This window comes from Rutidosis leptorrhynchoides, chromosome 11 (assembly GCF_046630445.1).
Source record: "Rutidosis leptorrhynchoides isolate AG116_Rl617_1_P2 chromosome 11, CSIRO_AGI_Rlap_v1, whole genome shotgun sequence".
In the NCBI taxonomy this organism is placed as follows: Eukaryota; Viridiplantae; Streptophyta; class Magnoliopsida; order Asterales; family Asteraceae; genus Rutidosis; species Rutidosis leptorrhynchoides.
In genome coordinates, this window is record NC_092343.1 from 281,032,792 (window position 1) to 281,050,661 (window position 17,870).

General features: G+C 29.9%; 1 protein-coding gene across 1 annotated transcript; it reads left to right on the plus strand.

Annotated features, from left to right (window-relative positions):
- The first annotated feature begins 15,863 nt into the window (after positions 1-15,863).
- LOC139875542 (uncharacterized) lies at positions 15,864-17,766 on the plus strand. Its single transcript, XM_071862877.1, has 3 exons — positions 15,864-16,095; positions 16,503-17,201; positions 17,606-17,766. Exons 1-3 carry the CDS (start codon positions 15,864-15,866, stop codon positions 17,764-17,766), a joined length of 1,092 nt encoding a protein of 363 aa, XP_071718978.1.
- The last annotated feature ends 104 nt before the right edge of the window (positions 17,767-17,870 follow it).

A 17,870-nucleotide genomic window follows, 5' to 3' on the forward strand; every position in this document is an offset into this window, starting at 1 on the left:
ACCAAAGTTTGAATATGAGTATTACATTGAATAAGAAAGATATCTTACTATAAATAAGAAAGATTTCTTGAGATTGGATGATCATTTGAAATGGATTAGAAAGCTTGGAAGTAGACTTGTAAACTTGAGAGTATTCTTGATTTTATGAAACTAGAACTTATAGAATTTATGAAGAACACTTAGAACTTGAAGATAGAACTTGAGAGAGATCAATTAGATGAATAAAATTGTAGAATGAAAGTGTTTGTAGGTATTTTTGGTTGTTGGTATATGGATTAGATATAAAGGATGTGTAAGTTTGTTTTCATGTAAATAATTCTTGAATGATTTATAATATTTTTTGTAATTTTGTGAGATATTTCATGCTAGTTGCCAAATGATGGTTCCCACATGTTTAATGACTCACATGGGCTACTAAGGAGCTGATCATTGAAGTGTATATACCAATAGTGTATACATCTACAAGCTGTGTATTTGAGTACCAATACGGGTGCATACGAGTAGAATTGTTGATGAAAATGAATGAGGATGTAATTGTAAGTATTTTTGTTAAGTAGAAGTACTTTGATATGTGTCTTGAAGTCTTTCAAAAGTGTACAAATACATCTTAATACACTACATGTATATACATTTTAACTGAGTCGTTAAGTCATCGTTAGTCGTTACATGTAAGTGTTGTTTTGAAACCTTTAAGTTAACGATCTCATTTAATGTTGTTAATCCATTGTTTATTATATCTAATGAGATGTTAAATTATTACATTATAATGATATTATGATGTATGAATATATCTTAATATGATATATATACATTAAAATGTCGTTACAACGATAATCATTACATATATGTCTCGTTTCGAAATCCTTAAGTTAGTAGTCTTGTTTTTACATATGTAGTTCATTGTTAACACACTTAATGATATACTTAATTATCATTTTATCATGTTAAACATAGTGTATCTATAACTTAATATGATTCATATGTATTTAGTAAGACGTTGTTATAACGATAATCGTTATATATATCGTTTCGAGTTTCTTAATTCAATAATCTCATTTTTATGTATATCACTCATTGTTAATACACTTAGTAAGATACTTAATTATCATAATTTCATGTTAACCATATATATGTCTATATATATAACATCATGTAGTTTTTACGAATTTGTAACGTTCGTGAATCGCCGGTCAATTTGGGTGGTCAATTGTCTATATGATACCTATTTCAATTAATCAAGTCTTAACAATTTTGATTGCTTAACATGTTGGAAACATTTAATCATGTAAATATTAATTTCATTTAATATATATATAAACATGGAAAAGTTCGGGTCACTACAGGTTATAGGTACGGTTATATGTTTGAGAAGTGTCTGGAAAAGAATGAGAAAAGAAGAAGAATAGTTTACACTTAAGAAGGTTGGAACCCATACCCCACTTTGCAAGAATATTTACCAGTTATCTGATATCTTTCGTACTTCGTTAGGCGGCCCTAACGGAGTATAAATTAAATAAACAGACCTATTTCGTTACCCTTTTTATAAACTGGTCCTAACTAAACAATCAGATAACTCTAAAAACTTAATTAAAGTAAAAGCACATAAAGACACATATAAAAACCCTAAGGGAAAAACCGCCATTTTACATCTAGCCTGAGTTTCCGTCTGTTATAAAAGTGGACTATGAGTTAGACCGCTAAAGTGGACTATGAATTAAACCACATAATGAGTGGGTTATGAGTTTGACCACGGAGCGAGTGGACTATGAGTCAGGCCACTAAAGTAGACTATGAGTTAGGCCACTAAAGTGGACTACAAGTTAGACTACTAGATGACTAGTGACTTTAAATTGAGGCATTAGATGACGTTGGGCGGCCACCCGAAGATTTGGATATTTATATGTGTTATTTATGTAACAACACAACCCAATATCCAAACGAAATACGCAAATTTTTATTTTTTTTATATTGAACAGTGCGCGGCGCGCAGCACCCTAGGGTGCGCGGCGCGCACAGGCCATTCTAACTTCTGTCCGATTTGGTCATTTTTCAAATAAAGATCTCCCACTTCCCGACGTATTTAGACGAAACGCTTTTCACAACATGTTCAAATATGTAAAACTAACACATTTTAATGATAAAACAAGTTTTATGAACCCGGGCCCACATATGGCTGAAATACGAGTTTCGTACAAAATATATAAGTTTCAACCGAATTAGTTTAAATTCCAAACGACACTATAGCATGATGTTTGGGGGTTAAACTACCCAAATCTCGGTCAACTCCAAAGGCTATCACATCAAAACCGTCCCCTACAAACAAAGCGGGATCTCTAATCCATACGAATGCCCTTACCATTGTCTCCGCCGGAGCCTATAAAAAGATAAACAACGAGAGGGTAAGCAAAGCTTAGTGAGTGCAACAATTATACATACACATATATAACCCATCTATTTGCGTTCGCACCCACCAAATACCTCATACGAAAATACAACTCAATTAGCATGCCGTCATACTCATAATGCTAACAACTCGTACACTATCACAACACCACATTAGCATATACTCAACACAATATATATATATATATATATATATATATATATATATATATATATATATATATATATATATATATATATATATAGCATGCTAAACAATATCCAACAACATAATATTGTTAACCATAACGCTATGGTGCTACCGGCTCGTGGTTCACACCATACGCAATGCTATGACGCTACCGGCTCGTGGTTCACGCTACTAAGCATTTGAGTCTCACTCGTTTATAGTGCTACCGGCTCGTGGTTCACACTTTGTCGCTATCGGCTCGTGGTTCATGCCTCATTTTATAGTGCTACCGGCTCGTGGTTCACACTTGATGCTACCGGCTCGTGAAAGGACCCGTTCATATACATTATAAACAGTTCACAATAGTTGATTAAATCACGAGGTACTTGACCTCTATATGATACATTTTACAAATACTGCATTCGTTTTTAAAAGATAAACTTTCAATACATCAAAAGTTGATGGCATGATACCATTTCATAATATATCCAACTATAATCGACTTAATAATAACCTTGATAAACTCGATGACTCGAATGCAACTTCTTTTGAAATATATCATGAATGACTCCAAGTAATATCTCTAATATGAGCAAATGCACAGTGGAAGATTTCTTTCATACCTGAGAATAAACATGCTTTCAAGTGTCAACCAAAAGGTTGGTGAGTTCATTAGTTTATCATAAACATTCATTTCCATCATTTTAATAAACCACAAGATTTTCATTTCTCATAAATATATGTCTCATGCATAGAGACAAAAATAATCATTCATATGGTGAACACCTGGTAACCGACATTAACAAGATGCATATAAGAATATCCCCTATGATTCCGGGAAATCCTTCGGACATGATAAAAACGAATTCGAAGTACTAAAGCATCCGGTACTTTGGATGGGGTTCGTTAGGCCCAATAGATCTATCTTTAGGATTCGCGTCCATTAGTAGATCGGTTTACTAATTCTTAGGCTACCAAGCAAAAGGGGCATATTTGTCACGACCCGGAAAATTTCGACTAATTTTAAACCAAACTCTCGATACGATTTAATATTTTTGACAAGATAAGCAAAGTCTGTTGGGTTGAGTCTCAAAAAGTTTGAACTGTTTCATATATTCAATTGATATTCAACCATTTCCGACGATTCACGAACAATTACTTGTAAATGAATATGTATATGTATATATATATGTATATATATATATGTATATATATATATGTATATATATATATATATATATATATATATGTGTGTGTGTGTGTGTGTGTGTGTGTGATAATTTGAAATAAAATACAATTTAATTATTAGAATTAAAGATGTAAAATATTATATGAAATAATAAAAATTGTTAAATGGGTCTATATATATAATGTATATTAAATGAAATTATTAAATGATTGTAACCCTCGTTGATCATTCGATTATTATTTAGATAAACTTAATTCCAACTTATGTGATTTTAAAAAGATAAACGATGATCCATAATTAAGATATATAAAATTTGGAATTTAGCTGAGTACTTTTTATCCGCCCCTGATTTATCAACGGAGTATGATTTAGGAGTCCATGAACACTGTCGGTAACAAACTTACAAAACATTGATGGCTTACTGTACTAGATTTCGATGATTGAAGAATTAATATCATAGAATTATTATTAATTATTATTAAATTAATATTATAGTACATGAGCTGAGCTGTAAAAATGTTTCAGAATTTGTGTAAGTTGTTATACGTTCCTTTCAACTTTTCTTTTAATGGATTTATATTAGAATTATTAATAAGTATCACTATTTATCTTCTATTCTCTACTTTATATATAATGTAGAGGAGTCAAGGAACACCCATTTCATTTTTATGTTTCCTTTCAACAACAACCAAAACACAAACCACCGGAGTTATCACCACCAAACTTGTTTTATTATCTAGTGTTTTCTCTTCTTGTTTATGATTGTGCACAACGACATTACCATCGAACACCTAAACAAATCACCACCCTTCTTCATATCCATTCTTCGTGAACCCATAAACACCACCAACAAAACCGGCTACCACCTATGACTACAACCGTATTACCCCTTCCTTCGCCACCATATAACTTCCGGTCACCATCTTCAACCACCGAGAACAACCGTCACCCAACACCCTTAACAACCCACCTTGATCACTAACTCAAACTGCCGCCCACAACCACTAACACCACCTTCTTGTTTTGCTTCATGTTTTGCTATTAATCGACACCCTCATCACCTAGCCTAAACAAAGAACCATCAAACTCACTTCTTTCTTTCTACCACGACAACACCATGATCATCGTACAACCAGTGAAAATCACCACCACTATTACGATCAAACCAACATCATCGCCTTTAATACTTTTGTTTCTCTTTATTTGATCCTATGATTATCTCCTGTCTTGCTTCTGTCTGCAACTACATCCCAAACACCACTATTATACCACTTAAGTTACCACCACCTCTTGTCACCTTCGGTTTCTGTTTGCAACCATCACCGAAGCCACTATACTACTTGTTTTCTGTTACTTGTTACAACTGAACCCATATAAACATTTTCATTCGAACCTATTTATGATGTTCATTAAGTCTGAATTGAAAGAAGAAATAAAAAAAAGGGTGATCGAATATATTTTATTTGAAAGATATTGGGTCACATAAAATATATATATAAGGAGTAGGTATAGATATGGATATATCATGGGAAACAGCTGGGGTACAAGATCAATAAGTAATTATTAGAGATATAGAAACAGGAACCGAATTTGTTTAGGTAGTGTCAAATAAACTGAGATTGGGATTGGGCCATATAAGATTTGTTTGTTGGGCTTGTGATCGAGTTGGGCCAAGATCAAATTTTCATTTGGGTCGGGTTAGATATAGACTTAAACATAGGATTTCCATGATACAAGCCATCGAAACCAAGTGACTGTTATTTCTGTAATTTTATGTTCACCATAATAGTCACCATGAAATACTGCTACTGTAGCGATGCTGATTTATGATAATGATGACTGCAAATGAAGATAATAATGATTTTATGATCGCTATAGGATTATGATTATGATAATGGTTAGACAACAATTAGGATTATGGTTTGATTATGATATAGATAAGAATAAAGTTGGTTAAGGAATGAATATGATGATGAATTATAATTGGATGAAGAGATGATTAAAAGATGATGATGAAGGCCGTGAAGTAAGAAGGTGAAAATTTTGATAATTAGATCGTAATATTTAAGAATGATGATATGATGATGATGAAGATATGAATTAAATAGGTTTTGTTTAGGAAGAAGACAATAAGTTTTATAAGGTTAAATAAATTTACCTTGCTGATTAGTTCACGAAAGTAAATATGATTTAGTGGTTCAGAGTGTTAGTTGGGTTACAAATGGTTGTGAGTTCAATCCCAAGCTACAGCAAATTATATTTTTTTTTCGTTGAGGGGCTGTTTGCTTCGTTTTCCAATTGGGCCGAGGATTAGAAATCCTCTTGGGCCGAGATATTATTTCACTTGGGCCGATTATGGGTAATTGTTGTTGGGCCATGATTAAATTGGGGCGAAATAGATAAGAGGTAAACAAATACGTTGCGGATTATAACATAAGAAAAATATGAATGGTGGAATGGTTTAAGGTGTTGCTGGGTTTCGAGAGGTTGAGGGTTCGAGTCCAGTTCACAGCAGTCTTTCTTTTTAAGACTACTTTTGAGGTAGCCACTTAATCAATATTGTTATTATTAGTATTATTATTATTATTATTATTATTATTATTATTATTATTATTATTATTATTATTATTATTATTATTATTATTATTATTATTATTATTATTATTATTATTATTATTATTATTATTATGATTATTATTATTATGTTATAATTATTATCTACTAGGATTATAGTATTACTAATATATCAAATAAAGATTTTTTTTCTATATAAAATATATTATTAACATAAAACATAACAATATTAAGATTTTGTAATAAATACGAGTTCTATTTAATAAATATATCTAATTAAGTATTAATGAATCATCTACTTATCATCCTTAAGAAATTACCTGCTTATCATTCTTAAGTCTATACGCGTTTTCCTACATTTATTGCATAATAGTGTATAGACGAATTCTTATCTTAGCATATCTGTTACTGTGAACTTTGACTGACATCTTTCAAAGATTCCTCCGTAATTTATGGGATTTTGGTATTATATATACATATGTAAATTATGTATTGAAGAATACCAAATCTAAATTCTACAATCTATTTCACACCAAAAATACTTTCCCTGATCATACAAGATGGATCCCTCAACCAGTTCGAGTTCCTCGGATTCCGACAGCTATGCCGATATGGATTTCCACATGAGCTCCGAAAGCAGCGTGACCGGAATGGATCAACCAATTAGCCATCATCTATTTTGGATGAATTGGGGATGGGTTCATAATCTACTTAACCATTGGAGACAAGAAGAAGGTGATCCCTTTCATCCACCACATTGCCCTCTTGGCAATGAACCTGAAGCACTTACTGGTGAACCTGTCCGAAACACAATTTTCTCTCTCATTTCCAGAGTATCTCGTCATGATTATATACTACACCAAATTCTAGATCTTATTTATCCGCTCGTCCGAACCGACAATCACCCCGGTGTAATAGAAGAAGTCAACGAGCTTCGCGCTCGGGTAGTGGCTTTGGAGAATATGGTGCAAAGGTTACAAACATCAGCAGCAGCACCAGCAGCATAACCAGTACCACCATCAACAACATCAACAGTACCATTACCACCACCAACAACAACCGCATCGCAAACCTCAACTTCACAATCTGTCCCACGAGCATCGACATCATACGCCATGTAGATACCAAGGAATACCACAACGATGAAGTATTGATTCATAACTTCATTGGAGAAACATTCTACGGCGATTATGTAATTTCTAAAGTTTAGAAATTATCTATCCTAGCCTTAACCATAAATCAAATGAGTTTAATTTAATATTAACTCATTAAATCTATATTACATCTGAAGAAATATACACATATATATATTTCCATAAAGACTGTCATAAAATTCTTTTGTACAAAATATTAATTGTGAATTTTTTTTAACGGGTAGGTAATACTCCAGAGATATATAAATTCACAATTAATATGTTACATTCTTCGAATCTGATTCAGCAAATCATCCATTATACTCCCTACTTTCACAACAATATACATTCTTTTATAGAAATCAAAACAACCATACTCATTCAAAATCTAATTACATATTCTGATTTTGAAATCTCAGAATTTGATTCAAGATATAATCGAAATCATCACTCTTAGATTCCTACATCTTTCAAAACTATATTTCGACTTCAAAACTGTCCTAGAACCTCATTTCTATTCATGGAACTCACAAAAATATGTGTATCATTCAAAATCTTAGAACATCATATGTATATTAACAATTACAATATGTGTTCAAACACTTCGAAATTACTAAAGACATGCGAGATGATGATCCAACCACATATTACCCACTGTCATGCATTTGAAAAGCTCTCGAAACCAAAGTTATAGTTTAATACGTATCCGTGTCAGATCCTTTGATATTTATTACCAAATTTAATTTTTCAATCTCTTTCCAAAATAGACAGTTTTGTCACAGCTCCAGCAAATCACCTTCATTTGATTATACGAATAAACCTTATTATAACAATTACCCCTTCATCATTGTTACCGGGAACCTTTCATATCTCACCACATTAGCAGTAAACTTATCAACAACTTCATTAACCTTTGACTCAAGCCTCTTCGAAAAGTCACTATACTTATTCATTAAAACCCCATCATGTACTCACCTATATCCTGTAACAATAATTGTCACACCAACAACTGGGAATTAGCAATCAGTATTTTGAATTTCGCGACAATTTTACGTCAAAACTTATGTGTATACATATAACGTCTATCTCCTAGAATTACATACTTCGAATGTGAATTTTCTGAAAAACATCCCAAACTATGAACTAGTTCTCCGAAATTGGAAAAATGCTGATGAAGCAGCAAAAACTGTAAACGACTTTAACAGTCAAAAGTTTGATGATAAAGAATAGTATGGTGGTAAAACTGAGAAAAAGAGAAGGTTTGAAACTGGAGAACGGATTGAGCAGACCATGAATGAGGCTGTGGACAAATCACAAAGACTAAACCTGCCTTCAAAGGATCCAAATAATTCAGTGTCTACTGAAATCGTTAGCAAACACCTTACTTCTTATTCTAAACCTTCACAGACAAATCTTCTTCATCATCCATCTATGTTAAGAATTTTAAGATATTATCGTATCTTTTATTTTAAATATCTTCGATATTCCTGAAGATATTTTTACAACTATTCTTATCCGAAATCTTTTATCTCTTCGCAATATCTGCGTTACAACATAAAAAGAAACTGTGTTAGTTTCTAAATTCTGAAGAAAAAAAATCGAATTTAAAATAGAAATGTTTTTAAAGTAGTGTTGGGAGCTGAAGCATGAGTTAGTATAATATAATGACACTTGATCAACGTGATTATATTACAGTAAGTCATGCTGAGTTTCTAATGGAACATGATGATTCACAGAACATACCGTCATCATGTACTATTTACACGACTCTTACATTCTACCAAATTTCCAAACATATTAAGAACATATCATCTTGATAGCTCTATATTTTCAGATATTCTGGTAATTTGCCAAATCAAGATCGTGCTATTACGATTTTCTTCTTGGAACATTAACTATGTTCATCCAAAAATTCATATCTACGAATTCTGGACCATTATCCGCTTGACTTAAGGTCGGGAAAAGAAAACGAAAGCATGAAGCTCCGAAATATAATGGAGAATATAAAGCCCGATAACAACCCCGAAATTACAAATCGTGTATATCAATGCGTATAGCAATATAAAGACACGGAAGAATGAAAAACACAATAACCCCAAGGTAATGGTAGAAGAAAATAACGTTCTCCGGTGGTAGATGAAAAAGAAGAATGATAGATATGAAAGTTAAGAGTATATCAAGAATCAATACTGGATGAAGCATATTAACAAATGCTTTAAAGTATGAATTGGGGAGAAAGACTAGAAGGTGTGAGCTGTGGAAATAAAGAAACGAAGGGGGTGGATTTATAGTAAAATATCAGACAGAGAAATTGAGACAGATTATCGAATTTAATCAAAGAAGATCATGATTTCCTTAATCGCCGAAGAACCAAATCTTATTGCAAAGATTTTCTTTAAATCCCATGAATTTCGAAAATCAATCATAACTACGTCATCGGTTAAAACGAATATACGTTTACTCATTTCACTCTCTTGCGATAGCTTCACTTATACTCTTCGCGTAATCAAATTGTTTTATCTATATTACTCAATGATGATAAAACTCTATTTATCAACTAATATTCGTCATGAAAACATTTTTATAGTTAGCCATGACGACCTCGATCAAATTTCGGGACGAAATTTCTTTAACGGGTAGGTACTGTGACGACCCGGAAATTTCCAACCAAATTTAAACTTAACCTTTATATGTTTCCGACACGATAAGCAGAATTTGTAATGTTGAATCTCAAAAAGTTTGGAACTACATTCATGTAATCAATTACCCTTTGACCATGTTCAACGATTCATGAACAATTATGTGTATATAGATATGTATATATAAGATATAATATTAACTGAAAACATTAACAAAGTATTAGATATATGTTACTTTACATGAACGTATTTGTTTCGATATATTTATCGACAGAATTAAGAGATAATATCAAATGATTGAATTATCAGATACATTATGATATGATTACGGGCCTATGTTATGAGGTCCAATGTGATTTAAGAAATCTATTCTTTTTGACAACATTCGAAAAATGGTAAAGTGATTTATAAGTAAGAACAAATGTGTCAATTAACGGGAACTAGACAAGGGTTAGTAGAAATTCCTGTTTAATTTTCAAGGCATGTTTTATAATATTTTCCTCGTGACCTTGATAAGATAACTATGTTAACTTTCATTTTATTTAATATGAAAATAAGAACGTGGAGTGTAAATAACTTAGATGTTGGATATTAACAAGTTAAGTAACTCGACATTTTTCATTAAGATAATTTCATACGTTTATTTAACCTTTGGACTTTATCCCATGCTTCACCAACAGACTATAATTTAAAAACTTGAAACCTATTATGAATATATATAATTCTACTTTTCAAAAATATTTTATTATATAACGATTTCTATTATTTTAACCTTTTAACAAAATGATTCTTAAATATATTTAGTTTTGGAAAACAAAATTATCATATTTATTTGATTTAGTTTCAAAAGTACAAAAAAAAAATTATTTTTAGTTTAAAAAGAACTTTATTATTAAAACGTATATATCTTTTATAAATATCTAGAACCACTTTTGACAACTCATTACTTAACCAGTATGATAAGGATAACGATATTTATATTTTATTTTATTAAATATATATAACGATTTAAATTAATATTATATATATTTATACGCGTATTATACGTACATAGTTTTATACTATTACTATACTTTAACTTTACCTTTACTTTACTTTTACTTTACTTTTACTTTACTTTAACTTTAATAATTCATACTTTAATAATTCACTTTAATAATTCATACTTTAATAATTCACTTTAATAATTCATACTTTAATAATTCACTTTAATAATTCATACTTTAATAATTCACTTTAATAATTTATACTTTAATAATTCACTTTAATAATTTATACTTTAATAATTCACTTTAATAATTCAAAAATCCATTATAAATAGAATTCAATAGGTTTCATTATTTCATAGAAACTTGAAAATATATTTCTCTAAACTCTCTCAATCGAATTACATATATATATATTTACTTAGTATTATTTCAAGATATTATTAGTATACATAAAATACTACGACGGAGTTATATTCAGGCGATTTCAAAATAAGTTTTCAAACGGGATAGAGCTAAGGAAATTATGAGTTATAGCTATGGAGGTTATGGGTATTGATAGAGGGTATTGCTCGTGGGGTCAACCTAACGTTTATCATTTTCGTTGCGTCTACGTACTTTCCTGCAATATTGAATCACAATATTGATACGTTCGTGAATCCGAGACAAACCTTGCACTTGTTCAGTGCCGTCATATACATAATTGCTACGAAATACAGTATTGTGAGTTTCATTTGCTCCCTTTTTAATTGCTTTTGCAATATATATTTTTGGGCTGAGAATAAACAAGGATGTTGATGAATTCGTCTAGGTGGATAAGGACAGGTTATTACAATATTCGGCTTCGATCATTCACCCATATAATGTAGTTTCAATTACTTGTGTCTATTTCGTAAAACATTTATAAAAATTGCGCATGTATTCTCAGTCCAAAAATATAAAGGGTAAAAAGGAAAATGAAACTCATAATACTGTATTTTGTAGTAAAAATACATATGAAGACATTGAACAATGCATGGTTGGCCTTGGATTCACGAACCTATATCAATTGTATATCTATTAAAACTTATACTTGTAATCAGACAAATATATACATTATTATGAGTAATATAATTTTTAATGTTAATAAACTATATATCTTATTAAGTATATTCATTTTATATATTTTAATAAATAAGATATAAATATAGTTTTTATGATGTATATTAAGTATATCGTTATATGAATATCATTTGTTAGTTAACTTTATGAAAATATTAAAAATAAGGGTAATAATACTATTAGATTTGATAATAATAATAATTATGAAAATTTTATATAATTTGATAATTTTAATGATACTTATAATGTTAATAATAATGATACTTCTAGTATTAATGATAACGGTAATAATACCGATATTAATAATAACTATAAAAATAATCATTTTATTACTAAAGATATTAATTTTAGTAGTAGTTCATTAAACTATATTTATGTTAATAATAATAATAATAATAATAATAATAATAATAATAATAATAATAATAATAATAATAATAATAATAATAATAATAATAATAATAATAACAACTTGATAATAATACTAATATTAATGATAATAATAATATTTTGCGTTATTTTTGTAATAACAATAATAATACTGATCATAATCATACTTATATCAATGATAATAATAATAATACTAATACTATTAATACTTAATGATATTCCATAATAATAACTAAAATGACAATAATAACAATATTCCTAAATAATAATACATGTTAGTGATAATAATATTAGTAATAACAATGTTAATATTAACTATAATTACTATAATTGTAATAATGTTAATAAGTAATAAATAACAATGATAATAATTATAAGTCTAATAATAATAATAATAATAATAATAATAATAATAATAATAATAATAATAATAATAATAATAATAATAATAATAATAATAATAATAATAATAATAATAATAATAATAATAATAATAATAATGAAAATGAAAATATAAAAGTGTATACCCTTTTGAAAGCTTTTCTAAAAAGAATTGCCCATGACGGGGCTCGAACCTGGACCTCTTGCTCACCCTCATCATACCCAACCACTGGACCATTTCGTTTTTCTGGTTAAACTCCCATATCATTTATTTTTAACCCCTTATTCGTCTGTTTCTTTCCCTCTTCTTTTTCTAAAAAAATGACATGGCCGTGGATTGAACCCGCGACCTCCTGGTCATCCACAACACTACCAAACCACTCCACCATCACAGCTTTCTATTTTAATAAGTAATATAATTATTTATAAACTGATTTAATTCGTTTCCAATTCATCTCCATCTTCACTGAATCGATCAACAACCCCAAAAATCATTTACAGCCAATTAACTTTGGAATTTCGAAAAACAAATGGTCTATAAAGGTTCTTGAATTGATTGAAACACAAAAAAAAAAAAAAAAAAAAATTGCAGGTACCCTTCTGTTCGTCGTAAGCCTTTAAAAAAAAATTGATTTTGCAATTGAGCATGTTTTGAACAAAATTTATAACACGAATTTGATTTGAAATCTATATTAGAAACTATAGGAATCGTTAATTGTAGTTGAAACATAAATACGAACCCGAATTCCTTCAAGAACAATTTCATTGACTTTTTGAAAAATAGCTTTGACTTCGAAATTCGATCTCAATTCTACAAGTTTTGATTTGATACTTTCCAGAAAGTTTCAAGAGAATAAAATAAGTGTTTCTGCAATTTTAGTTTTCCTCGAATCCTTAGAAATCAGTCGTGAAGTCAAATGGGTCAAAGATGAATATGAACACCAAAAATTAATCGAATTCTCTGTGAATATGTTACTGTAAAGATAAAATGATGATTTACAAAGTTTAGGAATCATAACATGAACGAATTATAGTATTTAATTCATATTGAAAAGTTTTAGAAATGGATTTTTGGTTTGTGGGTCTTTCGAATGAATGAAAATCGAACAGGAGTTGTTTTCTCCTTTTTTTTAGATGAAAAGGATCCAAGTATATGGTAATTGATATAGACAATAGCGAATTCATCTGATTTTGTCAACTAATTGATGAATGATTAACAAGTCAACATAGAATCACAGGTGCACAGAAGGATAATAAAAAGCTAAAACTGATTTTTGACTTATGCAGAAATCGCCTAATTATTGTCTCTATTTTATTTATTTATTATTATTATTATTATTTTTTTATTAATATTAATAAATATTTTTTTTATAATAATACTATTAATATTATTTTAAATTAAAACTTTTTATGAGTAAAATATTATATTCTATCATTTTGTAAAATATATTTCAAAAATGTAACTTATCTATATTATGAATTTTTATTATTTAGTCTTTCAAACGATGTTTATATTTCAGAGTATAATCGTTTACATAATAGAAAATATTGTACTATACAACGTTTTCTAAACTTTAATAAATATAGTTTAGTAGTACTAGTGTTTACTTTAACTTCTTAACGTACTAGTTAGCATGTCCAATTATTAATCTCATCAATAATCGAGTGTTGCTATCTAAAATCAAATATACCTAATATACATAAACATGTCTTAGTACACGTTGTAGGTTATTAGTTCTAACAAACAACATTCCAACTTATGTATATATTCAAATTCATTAGAGGGTTCATTTATATCATAAAATACTATGAAAACTAAAAGATTAACTTATCAAAAGACATGAGACAATTATTGTAAATCATGCTCTTGAAAATTAAACAAGAATCTCACTAACCTTTTGACTAACTTTCGTTAATGGACACATTGTCCTAACATGAAAATCACTTTATCATTATTTTTCGAATATCGTTAAAATGGAAAGGTTTCCTAAATCAAAGTGAGCCTCTCAATAGGGACTTGTAATCATCAGTGGCGAGTTTAGGTTTTAGGGAGCGGGGTCCCGTGACACCACTAGTTTTTCGAAATTTCTTACAAATATTTTTTTTTATGTAGGATACCACTAAATATAAAAATGTGAACCCATATATTTTTAAAATTTATAATTTAATAGTTTAGACTACTAAAATATTTGAAATTAGCCCACTTATGATTTTATGGTACGGGCCATTTAAATATTAAAAATAAAAAATAATATAAAATAACAAACCCTTTATCTAATTTCCTCCAGAGTCCAGACTCCAGACCTACAACTACTTCCCTTAATCTCAATTTCTTAATTCATATCCTGCTTCCTACAATCTTCAATTCTTTAATTCTTCATCAATCATTCTTCAAGATTATGCAATCTGCCTTAAATCCTCAATCAACTCATCCATACATCATATATGCTAGCTTGGTAAGCAATGATCTTTTATTAAGGTTTTATTATTTATGGAAATTATAAAATGCTTGATTCTGTTGTTAGCGTATATATGTGTCTAAGTTCTAATTTGTTTCTTTAAATTATCCATGGTGACAGGACATAATGTTATTATTTATTAAATTTGTAAAATTGATAATTGCAAATTGCTCGATTGGTTTGTATCTTGTTGGTACTAACCTGATGTAGTGATTTATCATTTATATAATTATATATATGTTTATAATTTGTTTGTTGAAATTATCCATGATTAATACATAGTGTAAATGTGTAATAATTCATAGTTAATAACATGATCGATCTTTCACTGATTCATTCTTTTGTCTTAAAAAATTGCACATTTATAGCTATTGTTTCATATATTAAGTTGAAGTGTATTAACTTAATTTTGGTTTTGAACTTGACAGCTTTTGTTAATATGTTAAGATACTTCAAAAAGTCAGGGTCTGCTAGTGATTCGGTAAACGCCGATGAAGAACAACCTTATGTCCAGAAAAGAGTATTTGAAGAGGATGAATGTCAAGCCCCTTTCAGAAAGTATACAAAAATTGATTTAAATGAACTTCCAAATGATCCGGGAGAGCGTCCGAGCATGGAACACTATCACCCAAGTCAACGAGATGAAATTAGAAGAACATACTTACTAAAAGGTCCTTATCAACCCCGAAATCATACTTTTCTGTAAAGAGAGATCGGAGGTAAAAGCCATAAATTTATTTCAGTATGGTTTGATGAACATAAATATTGGTTGGAGTATAGCATAAAGAAAGAAGCAGTATTTTGTTTGTGTTGTTATCTATTTCAATCCAAGATAAAAGTCCAAGGCGGAGCGGATACTTATGTTAAAGGTAGATTTCAGGCATGGAATAAGAAAGAACGCTTAGATGTACATAGTCATAGCAAGCCACATAATATAGCTATCGAAAAGTGTCAAAGTTTGTTGAACCATAAGCAGTCCATCACTATAGCCTTTTTAAGCAAAATTATGCACTTAATAAAAGTTGCCATATTCGGCTAATTGCTTCTATTGATTCTGTGAGATTCTTATTACGACAAGGTTTAGCTTTCCGTGGTCATAATGAAAAGGAAGATTCAATTAAAAAAGGTAACTTTCTTGAATTACTACATTGGTTAGCAGATCAATGTGAGAAAATAGGTCATGTTGTGTTAAAGAAAGCACCAAGAAATTCACAAATGAAGTGTAGCTCTATACAAAAAGATATTGTGCGTGCTACTGCAGTAGAGGTTGAGAAGGCTATAGCAAAAGAGATTGGAAATGAGTTCTTTTCTATTCTAGTAGACGAGTCCCGTGATGTATCTTGCAAAGAGCAAATGTCATTGGTTTTGCGATTTGTAAGTAGTGAAGGGGCTGTTGTGGAGAGGTTTGTTGGTATTAAACAAGTCAATGATACTTCAGCTTTGTCACTAAAGTCAGCCATTTATTCAATGTTGTTAGGACAAGGGTTGAGTCCATGTAGTATTCGGGGGCAAGGTTACGATGGAGCTAGTAACATGAGTGGCGCGTTCAATGGTTTGAAGACCTTAATCATGAAAGAATCTCAATCTGCACATTTTATTCATCGTTTTGCACACCAGTTACAATTGGCACTTGTGTTTGTTGCAAAAAATCATTGCTCAATAAATGATTTCTTTGAGCAAATTTCCGGATTGTTGAACATGATTGGCTCATCTTATAAGCGGCGAGACTTACTTAGAAAAAAACAAGCAACATATATAGTGGAGGCATTGGCTACAGGTATGTTGTAGTATAATTTTTTTTTTTCACATCTGACTTTATATACATTAATACATATAGTGTTATAAGTAAGGACTGTCTAAATTATATATGCATATGTTATGGACTCCTAAAATTATATATGTTATGGACTGTTGAGATTATGCAAATGTTATAGACTATTGAAATTATATAATGAGTCTAATTTATGCATATGTTATGATTTATGCATAGAGTAGGCTTAAATTGGTGTGTTTTGAACATAAAGTAGGCATACTGTGCTAGGCTTAAAGTGGTGTTATGATTTATGCATATGTTATGCTTAATGTACTAGGCTTAAAAGTGCTATTATTTGAACATTAAGTAGTGTTTTGGGTCTGTTCACTTCCATGCTTTATTTTAGCATAAATATAATCTTACAACAGGTGAACTTGAAAGTGGTACAGCTCAAAATCAAGAAGTTGGAATTAAACGTCCGTGTGATACTCGTTGGGGTTCTCACTATGGTTCACTTCTAAATATATTGACTATATATTCTTTAATTTGTGAAGTACTTAAGGACATCAGTGTGAATGGTAATTGTTAAGATCAAAGAGCAGAAGCATTTCATCTTTTGAGGACATTACTAAAGTTTGATTTTGTTTTTTTGTCTACACTTAATGGTTGATGTCTTGGAGATTACAAATGATT

Bases quoted from the DNA above. Each gene is read 5' to 3' on its own strand.
- LOC139875542 (XM_071862877.1), top strand. From the start codon at position 15,864: ATGTTAAGATACTTCAAAAAGTCAGGGTCTGCTAGTGATTCGGTAAAC. The intron at 16,096-16,502 runs GTCCTTATCAAC...TATTACGACAAG, and splicing joins AAGAACATACTTACTAAAAG to GTTTAGCTTTCCGTGGTCAT. The intron at 17,202-17,605 runs GTATGTTGTAGT...ATCTTACAACAG, and splicing joins AGTGGAGGCATTGGCTACAG to GTGAACTTGAAAGTGGTACA.